The sequence below is a fragment of the Trichophyton rubrum genome (assembly GCF_000151425.1).
Source record: "Trichophyton rubrum CBS 118892 genomic scaffold supercont2.6, whole genome shotgun sequence".
In the NCBI taxonomy this organism is placed as follows: domain Eukaryota; kingdom Fungi; phylum Ascomycota; class Eurotiomycetes; order Onygenales; family Arthrodermataceae; genus Trichophyton; species Trichophyton rubrum.
The window spans coordinates 808,720-819,996 of record NW_003456423.1 but is presented as its reverse complement, the minus strand read 5'-3'; the positions used below and the strand labels follow the sequence as shown (position 1 = coordinate 819,996).

Below are 11,277 nucleotides of genomic sequence, written 5' to 3'. Positions count from 1 at the left end.
TGATGATGAGACATATCCAGGTGTATGAGCTAAGTGTGCCTCCAAGCGCTGCATGGTTGTTGAAAAATTTAGTGTGTGAACATAAGAGAGAATAGGGGGAAGGAAAACTAGAGCATCGCAGGAGAGTCATACCAGCATCATTAAGGATGCGCCGCTTGGTCCAATGTTTCACTAGCATTGCCAAAGGCCGAATTCGGTCATCGAGTTCGACGTATGTCTTAATCATGCGTGTGTTCTCGAGTGCTAGTGTGTTGTTGACGTTCATATCACAAGCCACCTGAAGTTCTGGATCCCATATTTTGACAATAGGAACCTTTGCGTGTGACACACAGACAACTCGTTCCATTCCACCTGTATACAAAGAATTAGCGAAGAAGGCCTTTTGAAGGAGAGTAGATTAAGATGCGCACTCACTCTTCGCCAAAAAGTCGGCTAGAACGCAGACTGGTTCGAAGCATTTCGACGGTGTCGTTATGCAAATATCGACTATCGAGTAAATCAGTTTGGTATCGACAAATAAAGAGTATGGATAGTAACGTACCATCAGAATCGCTTGTGCAAAGTTTGTTCCCTGACGAGCCAAAAACATTGACCTTTATCTCGTTGCCAGGCCATTGAGTGTCCAACAACTTTTCAAGCTTCCGTACAAACTTCACCCTTCTTTCTTCGCTTTCTGGAGACGGTAATAGCTTCTGGTAGAGCTCCTTGATGTCCCTACTCAGCTTTACCTCCTTTTCGGGCTCAAGCTTCTCCTTCAGCGGTCCAGGCTCGTCGGGGAGCATGTCACTGCCAAGGGAGTATGGCATCCGTCTTCTGAAATGGGCCATGCCCGTCTCATACTTGCAGCCCCCGCCATATTCTTTCCGGACGGCGGGCAGGGTATGGTTGAATTCGGAATGCGCAGATCTGGGAGATATACTGCCGCGGTGTGGTGAAGGAGATCTGGATCGGAAAGGGAGGTCACGAGGGAGTTGGTAAGGAGTAGACGGGAGAGAGCTAGACTGTTGTGCGGGGAGGGTAGGTCGGAAATGGGGCTGGTAATTAGGGATCTCAGTCGGCACAGCCCAGGCCATGGTGGGAGACCGATCTGACGCTACCGGGGAGACGTCACCCTTGCTGTGTAAAGATGCGACATGCCCATTGACACCTGCTCCCATGAAGCAGCCGACGTCCGAATTTCCTCCTCGATAGGGCTGTTCCTGTCTGTCAGGACTGGACCAAGTCGTAAGGGCTGGCGGTATATATAATTTTCTCCGTTGCCTTTTCCCGGGATTTGGAGAACGTGGGTCAAAAAAGGGAGGCGAGGAATCTTGTTTGCAGCGAGCAAGCAAAGCCAAAGAGCCTCCTGCCAGCTAAAACTAGAGTTTCTAGAAGACGGTAGATGGAGACAGGACACGTAGAAAGAGAGATGACTGGGGGGGGGAGGGATATCAGGAAGGGCGTCCGTCCTCTTTCAACGGCGTGTAAGCAGCTGGAGACTCGAGACGAGAGAGCCACCCAATCGGCAACACGAAAGCAGCAGGCGAAGCACCACTGGCAGAGGGAGATTCTGCAGCAGGAAGACGACGGCTTAGACTCTCCAGCAGCCCAGGAGCAAGCGTAGAGAGAGGTGGCCCGTGAAGGATGCAGTTCGATGCAACGCAGTGAGCAGCAGCGAAGAGACCGGCGGCCAATGCCAAACACCTAGATTTGCAGTCAATCGAGCCCGGGGATGCAGGACAGCGAGAAGCAGCCGCGAGCAAGAGGACAACGGTCTTTGTGCGGGCAGGGAGACGGCGTCGAGGGCGGGTCGTGAAGAGGATGCAGCAGCTGGGCTGTTCGCGGAGCGCTGAGTGGAAGTTGAGAGGTTGAAGTTGCGGAATGAAAGTCGAACGAAGTGAAAGTCAAGTCGAGCGAGTTTGGGAGGGGGCTTCGGGGCTGGTCGCAGTGGGCGGCCGTAGAAGGTCAACCTCTGGCCCACGCACGACGCAGTAGACAGCGACGACACGACGACACGACGACGACGACGACGACACAGCAGACGGCAACGGTGACGATGGAGATGGAGATGGAGATGGAGAGATGTGGTTTGAGAGAAGACGAAGAGAGGCAGAGAAGGGAGAGCGGAAGGGGAGAAATGGGTATGTGTGGAGGTGCCAGTGGCTGCAAACGTCAAACTACGATGGGCCCTTTGACGGCCAGAGAGTTAACCAGAGACCGTCGACAGAGCAGAGAAAAACTACGGGAGAGTTACGATAAGACGGAGAGGAGGGTTCGATAAGAAGAGCAGCAGCAGCAGCGGCGACGCATGAGGCCTGCTCGCATCGTGTGATGGCCTTGGTCGAGAGTCATGCCTGGAGTCCGCCATGCTACGCTCGCACATCCCTATTGCCGAGACGAGACGACAGCCAGAGACAGGACAAGACAGGCGCCTACAGGAAGAGACAGACAGGCGGACGGACAGCCAGACAGACATAGGGCAGAGGACGAGGCCCAGGGATGCACCAGGGAAGACTTAACTGCTTTTTCAGAGAAAAAGAAACGAGACGAAGTTTGCTTCCCTGTACTATGTGCGCCTCCTGCTCGATGGTTAGCCCTCGGAGGCTTCGCCCGGCCCTCCCTGCCTATGTGCTGCTGCTCAGCGTCTGACAGATACTGGATCGGCTCTATAACTATCTACTTAAGCTGGCCTGGGCCCCCTTTTCCGTGCTGGACAAGAAATGTGCAAGAGACAAGTTCCACCTGCGTTGTTGATTAAGACATGGGAGATTACGGAGCACCGGTCTCAATCCTGGCTCGATGGCTCGACGGCTGGCTGGCTCATCCTGCATCAGCCTCAGACTTCCTCTCCTCTCCCTTTTTTAGTTACCCCGGACTTTTTCTCCTCTTTCTTCGAGAACTTGTTCCCTTTCTTCCGGTCGTCTTGTCGGGCTTTCTCAGACTGCCTGCTCCCCCCCCCCCCCTCTGCGGTTGATCACCATGGTAAAACGCCGGGCTCGAATTTGACTGCAACTCTACTATATGGGGCCCCCCTCCCCTATTTTTTATTATATATGAACAATGCATCTAGCCGGGCTACTTATAACGCAGATAGTAAGAAAAAAGGAGGATAACCTTATTTTCCGGCCGCTCCAAGCATTCCAAAATTACCCGGTCGACCATACACAGGACAAAGAATCATGGTTTTGGGCCCAGGGTAGGCGGGATGTCCTGTATACTTACAGTACATCTGCGAGAGGACAGCCCACTAGGAGCCATTATTATTTAAATTTATGTCGAAAGAGGTATCCCTGTACAATCCGTCCACGCGGTATCGATATACTACTTAAACTAACTAACCAAACAAGACAAAATTAACTAAACTAACCTTCATTCAAGGAATCAAGACAATATAAACTAGCCTCACCCCGCGCCACGAGGCAATATATGCGAAAAAAAGGTCATGCCGTGTCCATGGTGGTGGCCCAAAATAGCACCAGGACTCGGTCAGCCACATATAAGTAAGCAAGCACTTATATATTTTGCCTTTCAGACCTCATACATGTTCCTATCGGGAGGAGCAGAAGGAGGTAAAACTAGCCGATTAGACAAAGAGCGGATGGACAGCCGGTTCCCTTAGCCTGGCCGGAAACGATATACTGACTTGCATTCATACATACATACATGCTTCGGGCCCAACTGAAGAACCAGCTGGAGTAGAGAGCGACAGAGTACCCTCTGGTTTGCTCTCCATGATATTCATGATCAGGACGGCGGATGTCTCTCCCGACTCTAGTGGAGTAGCTACCAGGGTAAGCTCCCGAGCAGGACGAGACGAACCATTGCAAAGGAGATAAGAGAAAGAAGATGTGGAAAAGGGCAAGGAAGATGCGAAAGGGTGACAGTGACAGTAAAAGGGGGAAAGAGAGCATGGTCTCCCAACCGGTGCATCCCGAGCAATATCTACTTCGTGGTTATATCAAATGCAAACAGAAGCTTCTCTCACATGGCAGCCCATGGTATACAGGCACGCACACACACAGCCTCTGGCAGAGAAAGTATGCACATCGTGATGGCTAGCGAGCCCATCCATGGCCTATATCTGGGATTCGTTAACTCAGTCAGAGAGGGTTGCATATGACTGATGTTTTTTTTCTATGGCTGCCACGGCTATCTCGTCTCGTATTCATCTGCTTGACTCCCAAGTTAGTAGGTTACTGCTGAGCCGGTGCCGCTGGCACGATGCACATCATCTTCATGGTCGATCAGCCGCTACTAACTGGTGACCCGAACGACTATCCTCGGCTTGTCTGTCTGTCTGTCTGTATGTCTGTATGAACTTGCCCTTTTATATACCGCGCTGACCTCAAGATAGTGATAAACGGCGAACTTAAAGACCGTTGACTAGCTAGTTAGTTATTTAACTATACGGGTTGTTCTCCGCATCGTCGACTTTTATGCTCTCCAACTTTCAGCCCTTACTCACTCCGTGGGAAGGAAATTTGATATCTCCATCCCTGCCGCGCTCCGTCCGGCCTCCAAGGTCGAGGCTATCTCCGGCCATCTGGCAGTCCGTCTATTCCATCCAGTGGACCTCCCAAGACGCTATTCGATCATGTCACAGTCCAAGCAGCTAGCTGCTGTGCGGCCACTAACATATGTGTGATGCGAGCTGGCTTCTGGAAAAGGCGCTGGAATGACGGCCTGCAACAGCCAGGCCACGACAAGCCAGGTCCCTCCTTGCAGCCGGCTAGAGCAGGTCACCTTTTTTTACGGTCTCCTACCTGCATGTCAAGCATCTTTTCGGCCTCCTTCTGCTCCCTGTTCTGGGGGGTGACGAACCTCTGACAGGCGAGATGTAACCAGCAACACCCTCCCCCCGATCTCTGTATCTGATCGACTTTGGTTGAGGTAGGGCTGGAGATAATCTGCGCGGACTTGTCGACCTTTTTCCTGTCATCGTCCTCGCCGTCTTCGTCCCTTGGTTCGGCTGTCTTGTCCTTCGATGCTGTACTCTGTCCTCGTACTCTGCCGTAGCTGTGTCTGTGCAACTCTTCCCCTGTCTCTGCCTTTTCCACACTAGTTACCCAGCACTTACTCTTCCCACCGTCTTCTCTCTCTCTAGCTGGATAACCTGTTGTCTTCTGTCCGTCTATCAAGTATCTACAACTCCATCCAATGTCGCGGCCTTGCCCCCTAGGACGTTTCAGTAGTCGTATCGTATGGTAACCGCACCTCCCTCCGCGCGGGGTCCAGCTGTCCCCTCTGCGGCGTAACTCGCGTAATTACAATACACCACCCTCTGTCCGACCGTTTGCCGCATTTTCTAGTCGTTTTTTTCTTTCCTCCTCACGAATTTTTTCTCTTCCGCAACTTCGACTTTTCTCTCTCTCGCTCTCTCTCGCTTCTTCATCCTCGACCTTTTGCTCAGCGTCCCTTCAGCGTCGTCTCCGCCGTCTCTGCGCCTCTAGAAAGCCCCCCTCGCTGCGTCTCACCCGTCCTCGTCTGCCTCCTGCGTCCCCTCGCTCCCGGTTCGCTCCGTCGAAGAGCAGTCAAAAAAAAAAGGGACTCCTCGCTCCTTGGTCGCCGCAGTTCTCCCAGCCGGATCCCCATGGGCTTGCGAGGCCCCTGATAACCCAGGTACCTTTCTTTCTTTTTTTGTTTGTAAGACGGGGTCGTCGTCGTTGGTGAGTGACTTCCTGGCCCTCTTGCTCTACAATTGATTCTCCTGCTTCGTCCTCGTCTTCACTACGGCAGTGGAAGCTTAAAGCTGCGCTGGAACCTTGGTTACAGACCTCTGTCCCTGGCAGGCTAATTTTAACCCTCGAGCGAGAGTAAATGTCCCCTGAATTCTGAGTGCTCCCTCCTAACTGACGGCGTCTCTTTACTACAGTTTTCTTTCTCTTTTTCCCTCCTGCGTCGTCTCGTCGGTCGTCCTTTTATTTTTTCTCCCTGCGGATTCCGGAAATTTATAAGCAAAAAGAAGTGCGCTGGAACTCGATTCTCTTCCCTCGCCGCAACCACCGAGTCCAAACAGACACAGACAACCACAACCACCTACGTTAATCATGGCATACTACGAACCCCAGGGATGGCAGGCTCCCATGCGCCAGGCCTCGTGGGAAGCGTCGGCGCCCCCTTCACGGTCAGGTATAGACAGCCACATCTACCACAACAACTCTGAAGACAACTTGGAACGGGCTGAGGCTGATGCAATTGGTGGTGGGGGAAATGCAGGCACTAGCTCGACCGTCCAGAGAGAACCCGAGTCCAACGCCTTCGCCTCTCAATTCGATGGTATGGATAGACATATATATTGATCTAAGCCAAAAGGGCTGATGATAGAACGACAATGCTAACTGTGATGGATTGAACCATGAAGAGGTGGAGCGAGCCATCGATAACCTGTCCAAGAGCGGGAAGACCTTTGGAGGTCTGCCTCGTCGGGACTCGATGCCGATGATGATGGGTCGACCTTATGATTTCACCGGTATGTCTGTGCCGAAGTCATGACGATCGAGGATGGCTAGAAGAGATGACGCTGGCAGTTGGTTGTGTTGGTTGCTAATGATGAATCTGCGTTGGATGTCCAGATCCCCGTGCTATGGGCCCAATGGCACCGTCCCGTCACCATTCAATTGGCGACTACGATGCCATGCGTCCGCACTCGGCCTCGAACCTGCAGGGCTTCTACGCCGCTCAACGCTTCCAGGGCCGTCCGAACGAGACCGAACAGATGATCCAGGCAAAGCGTCGACTGGCTGCCCAGCGCGAGAGAGAGCTACGCAATTACCACCAAGAACAGCAATACAATCGAAGTACGTGATACTGTTATCATACCTTCATTCCTACACGGCTGCGAAGCTATCCAACCAACCCTTACATCTCGGACCTACTTCTTATTCTTCTTCTCTTTATTTTATTCCCTTTTTTGTATATTGTTTTATATGGATCTGTACTTATCTTTATCTTCCTTGGCTTTGTGTTCGACGGGAAAAAAGGCCTTCTCGCCGACATCTCAGGGGACAAATCCGACCGATCCATGAGCCCAGCGGCCATGACCGAAGAGAGCCGCCGTGACCTGATTGCCCGCCAGCACCGTGCTCTGTACGGCAACGACTCCGCCCTCCAGACCCCCAGTGCCGGCCCAGGCGACGACTCCCACTCGCAGGCCGCCGGCACCCCGACGACAGGCCTCCCCAGCGCCGGCCGCGGAGCCTCACCCCGAGGCGTCGACCCCTTTCTCGGCGGCCAGCCCCATGCCGACAGCCAGACCCAGCAAGCCACATCGGGAGCCAACGTGCCGTGCTCGGTAGCTCCTCGCACGCGCTCGCCTCCCTCAACGGCTTCTCCGCCCTCCAACACCAACCCGGGCTCGACGACGACGTACGGTGGTGTCTTTGAACCCAGCCAGCCACCCACCTCTTCCCCCACTGGCAAGGGAACGACTGACTCCTCCCCATCCCGCGTAGGTCCCATTGGCTCTCGTCCTGCCCAACCGCAGCAGCAGCAGCAGCAGCAGCAGCAGCAGTCTCAGCAGCAGCATCAACCTCAGCAGCAACAACAGCAGCAACCACCAACTAACCAGAGCCCCAACCCATCTCTCAGCTTGCGTTCCACCACTCCTCTCCCTTCGCCGCTTAGCTACGGCTTCTCGCCCAACGAAGACGGCGGAATCGGCAGTAGTACCACTGTCGCCGCCACCAGTGCTACCGGCGGCGCCAACAACGGCAGCAACGGCAACAACGGCAGCGGGAACGGCACCGGCACGGACGCGGGAGCCGGCAGTGCAACCCAATCGAGTTCCGCGGCAGCAACCAGCAGATCTGCATCGGGGAATAACGGCACCAGCCAGTCGATGAAGGAATCCTCCCCCACCGTCGGACTGGGCTGGGGATGGCGAGGCAAGAACCAGCTCGGCGTCCAGGCTTCTGTCTGGGGATGATCTACCAGTCACACACACACCATTTTTACGCTCTGTCATCTTCGTTTACTTTTCCTCTACTGCTATGCTGCCTACTTCCGAGGCAGCGGTTTGGTCGTTGGTTGTTGGTCGGTAGTTGGTCGTCGGTTGCTTGTTATTTGCTGGTACTTCAACTAATTGGTTGCTTTTTGCTGTCGCTTCTTTCGGTTCATTTCTGGTCTGTCTATTCCTTCCCCCCCCCTTCCCCTTCCCCTTCTTCTTGGTTACTATCTCGTCTCGTTCAACGTCAATGGGATGCAAAGGAGTCCACTCAACGCTTTAATCCGCCATTTACCCTTCTTGGTTGCTTTATCTGTCTGTCTGTCTGTTGGGGTTTATATACTGTCATCGGAAAGGAGGGTTGAAGGGATCGGCCTGGAATGTTTCGTTTTTCTTTTCCTTTTCTTTTTTTTTTTTCTGTCTTGCTGTCTTCCTGGTGTTGATTGTGTGTGTTCTTCTTGCCTGGGTGCGGTTGCGGTTGCGGATGCTGGTGGTGAGGGCCATAGATAAAAGACAGGCGCAACTTCGACTTGTCTACGCTGGCTGGCTGGAAAGCCTGGGAATTGGACTGCTTATTTTTCTTCTGCTTTCGTTGCTTATTATCATTCCGGAGTTTTCCCCCTTCTTCTGTTTACTCTTTAATGCATTTCATTTCATATCTGACTCGTGTGCAGTGTGCTAAGTTGTAATAAATACCCTATGGCTTCTCCTTTCTTTTTTGCTAAGGGACGGGGACGGGAGGTTCAATTTGTTACTTGCAAGCGAGTCTACTGTCTTGCTTTGCTTCTTCTCGGTTACAAGTCTGCCCTGTCAGCCTTGCGGTTTGTTGGAATGACTGAACGAATGAACGAAATGACTTTTTTGTATTAGCTATGTAGTAAGTATCCAAACTCATGACATTCATGATATATATGATGATGATGATGATATGTACCGAGATGTATGTATGCATGGATCATTAGACATTAGAGTCAGCGCTGGCAGCAGCAGCAGCAGCAGCAGCAGTGGCATTAGTGTCATGGGCTCCCCTCCTGGCGGTGCCTATGCCGATGACGCCCTGCTCCTGGTTCTCGCCCAGCCAGGGCTTCATGGCCTCGCCGAGCACCTGTCTGCCGAGATAGTAGACAAACTGGCCGATGATGATGAGCACAAAGGCGATGGGGTAGAGGAAGTGGATGCGCAGGCCAAACACCTTGACCCCGATCACGACGCCCCAGAAGTTGCTGGTCAGCAGGGAGATGTTGAAGAATGCCGCGCTGGCCAGGCGGAAGAGCAATGGCGCCAGACTGTAGAACAGGAAGAGACACAGCGTATAGCCGACCAGGTAGCCCGCCACCGCGCCGTTCCAGACCGCGTGCTGGAACGAGGCCCGGTCGAAGATGGCCGCCTGCACGCCCATGATGACGGTAGCGTACATGCCCAGCTGGCCAAGAACCTCGTACATCGGCCTCTTGCTAACCAGATACTCCTCGGCGACGTTGGTGAGGCCGTAGAAGGTAGCTCCAAGCAGGGCAAACAGGTCTCCCTTGATCAGGTCGCCGCGAGACTTCTCTGGCCCGCCGCTGTTGGCACCCGTGATATGGTCTGAACCGAAGAGCACGCCCATGCCGCCGATGCAGACGAGGATGCCGGCGTACTGGGCCCAGTGGTAGCGGACGCGCAGCAGCGTGAAGGAGATGAGGACGACCATGACGATGGCCCAGAAGTTGATGAGCTGGGCGCTGAGGATGGTGGTGTAGCGGTATGCGAGCACGATGAAGTAGTTCCCCTGGACGTCGCAGAAGGCGAAGATGAGGTACTTCCACCAGTCGCGCAGGACGAGCTGGGACCACCACTTGCGCGCTCCGTAGCGGTAGAGGGTGAAGGAGGTGTAGACGAGGGTGAGCAGGACGTAGTTGAAGAGCGTCTGGAAGGCCGGGATGGAGGTTCCTGCGGACGAGAGCAGGCCCGAGAAGGTGTTGGTCGCGGTGATGCAAAGAGCGAGAATTTGGCTATCTTGTCAGTTTCTCTTCTTAATATATAGGTAGAATAGCAAGCTAGATAGAGTCATACCCCAGGAGCAGGACGATGTAGAACTGGCGAGTGCGAAAGTAGGCAAAGTAGCTCTTCTTCTCGCTGTCGCTGTCGGTATCAGCATCGGCATCAGTGACGACCGGCTGGACAGAGGCATCGGCGCTCTTCATCAGCGGCCGGGTAGTTGAAGCTCCCTCTGACGGCGTCGACCGCGCAGACTCAATCGTGTCTTCAGCCATATTAAATTATATTGATATCGTTATAGTGATATATCGAGGGTGTAGGTGGTGGTGGTGGTGGTGGCGGCGGATGAGAGGGAGCTTTATAGGCAGAGGCAGACGCAAAACTCCCAGAAGTCGTCTGCTCGAGGCTGCTAGCGAGTCAAGGCTGTCGCTGAGGAGGCCGCAGAGAGGGATACGAGGTCTCTCTTCGTCTTCGTCTTCGTCTGTCTGTTCGTCTGTTTGATATCTTGAAGTCCGAGTCCTGCGTCTGCGCGAGATCGAAAAGTCGACAGCGGAAAAAAGAAAAAAAAAAAACAGAAAAAAAAGGAAAAAAGAAAAAAAAAGGTAAAAATAAGAAAAAGTAAAGTTGAAGAAGAGAAGAAGAAGAAGAGAAGAAGAAGAAGAGAAGAAGAAGAAGAGAAGAAGAAGAAGAGAAGAAGAAGCAGAGAGAGAGAGAGAGCGCAGTTGAAGGCAGAGAGAAGTAAGAGTAGGAAGTAGAAGAATCAGTGGAAGGAGAAGAAGAAGAACCAGCAGTGAAGACTCAAGACTCCAGCAAGAGCTTCTCTTCTTCTCTTCTTCTTCTTAATAGAATAGTCTGACCGTAGAATAGCAGAGTCCGAGTCTCGTCGTGGTCATAGACTGGACTAGCGACTCCGCCAGCGTCGCCAAAAGCGCCATCTCGACGTCTCGACCGTCTTCATCTTCACCCTCTTCTGTCTTCTTCCTCTTCTTCCTCTTCTTCCTCTTCTTCCTCTTCTTCCTCTTCTCTGCTGCATCTTCCCTGACTAGCCCTGCAGCTCGCCGTCGCGTGGCCATCCCTTGCTGGCTGGCCTCGTCTTCGTCTTCCTCCCTTGGCTTCTGCTTCTTCTGCTTCTTCTTCGTCATCTTCAACTTCCACCACTTGAACTTCCAACTAACCTCCAGCTTCACCACCGACTCCGCCGTCTCGACATCCCCCGTCATAAACGCACTCAGGCGGCCGTCGACTTCTTCTTCTTCTCCTTCTCCTCCTGCTTCTCCTTTCTTATTCTCCTTCTTAGACGCCCTTCCCGCCGCACCGCGCTTGCGCCAGCCGAGGCAGAGTTTTGCGCGTCGCCCACACTCACCACCTGCAGCATCGCT

The 11,277-nt window shown here is 53.2% G+C and overlaps 5 protein-coding genes across 5 annotated transcripts in view; 1 reads left to right on the top strand and 4 right to left on the bottom strand.

The window, feature by feature from the left end:
* Positions 1-1,073, bottom strand: part of TERG_05716 (uncharacterized protein) — a gene marked incomplete at its 5' end in the record, with an annotated part of 4,088 nt that extends 3,015 nt beyond the window's left edge. Inside the window, 3 exons of the mRNA XM_047748486.1 lie at positions 133-351; positions 415-486; positions 542-1,073. Coding sequence (XP_047604468.1) covers positions 133-351; positions 415-486; positions 542-1,073 — 823 coding nt within the window. The remainder of the gene's footprint in view (positions 1-132; positions 352-414; positions 487-541) is intronic.
* Positions 1,074-3,148: 2,075 nt separating this feature from the next.
* On the bottom strand, positions 3,149-4,514 carry TERG_05714 (uncharacterized protein). The gene has a single exon (XM_003233794.2). The coding sequence runs from the start codon at positions 3,888-3,890 to the stop codon at positions 3,555-3,557; it is 336 nt and encodes a 111-aa protein (XP_003233842.1). The 5' UTR covers positions 3,891-4,514; the 3' UTR covers positions 3,149-3,554.
* Positions 4,515-5,337: 823 nt separating this feature from the next.
* TERG_05713 (uncharacterized protein) lies at positions 5,338-7,300 on the top strand. The gene is made up of 4 exons (XM_047748485.1): positions 5,338-5,645; positions 5,852-6,108; positions 6,196-6,255; positions 6,341-7,300. Exon 4 carries the CDS (start codon positions 6,481-6,483, stop codon positions 7,036-7,038), a length of 558 nt encoding a protein of 185 aa, XP_047604467.1. The 5' UTR covers positions 5,338-5,645; positions 5,852-6,108; positions 6,196-6,255; positions 6,341-6,480; the 3' UTR covers positions 7,039-7,300.
* A 1,384-nt stretch (positions 7,301-8,684) lies between these two features.
* On the bottom strand, positions 8,685-10,389 carry TERG_05712 (uncharacterized protein). The gene is made up of 2 exons (XM_003233792.2): positions 9,974-10,389; positions 8,685-9,912 (listed from the first exon to the last, which is right to left on the bottom strand). Exons 1-2 carry the CDS (start codon positions 10,171-10,173, stop codon positions 8,880-8,882), a joined length of 1,233 nt encoding a protein of 410 aa, XP_003233840.1. The 5' UTR covers positions 10,174-10,389; the 3' UTR covers positions 8,685-8,879.
* A 326-nt stretch (positions 10,390-10,715) lies between these two features.
* Positions 10,716-11,217, bottom strand: TERG_05711 (uncharacterized protein). Its single transcript, XM_003233791.2, has one exon. The coding sequence runs from the start codon at positions 11,116-11,118 to the stop codon at positions 10,738-10,740; it is 381 nt and encodes a 126-aa protein (XP_003233839.1). The 5' UTR covers positions 11,119-11,217; the 3' UTR covers positions 10,716-10,737.
* Positions 11,218-11,277: the final 60 nt, after the last annotated feature.

What these genes read in the sequence shown, in the direction of transcription:
- TERG_05711 (XM_003233791.2), bottom strand. Translation starts at nt 11,118, where the DNA reads ATGACGGGGGATGTCGAGACGGCGGAGTCGGTGGTGAAGCTGGAGGTT.
- TERG_05714 (XM_003233794.2), bottom strand. Translation starts at nt 3,890, where the DNA reads ATGCTCTCTTTCCCCCTTTTACTGTCACTGTCACCCTTTCGCATCTTC.
- TERG_05712 (XM_003233792.2), bottom strand. Translation starts at nt 10,173, where the DNA reads ATGGCTGAAGACACGATTGAGTCTGCGCGGTCGACGCCGTCAGAGGGA. An exon ending in TACATCGTCCTGCTCCTGGG is followed by an intron (nt 9,913 to 9,973) that starts GTATGACTCTAT and finishes CTGACAAGATAG; the next exon opens with CCAAATTCTCGCTCTTTGCA.
- TERG_05713 (XM_047748485.1), top strand. Translation starts at nt 6,481, where the DNA reads ATGGCTAGAAGAGATGACGCTGGCAGTTGGTTGTGTTGGTTGCTAATG.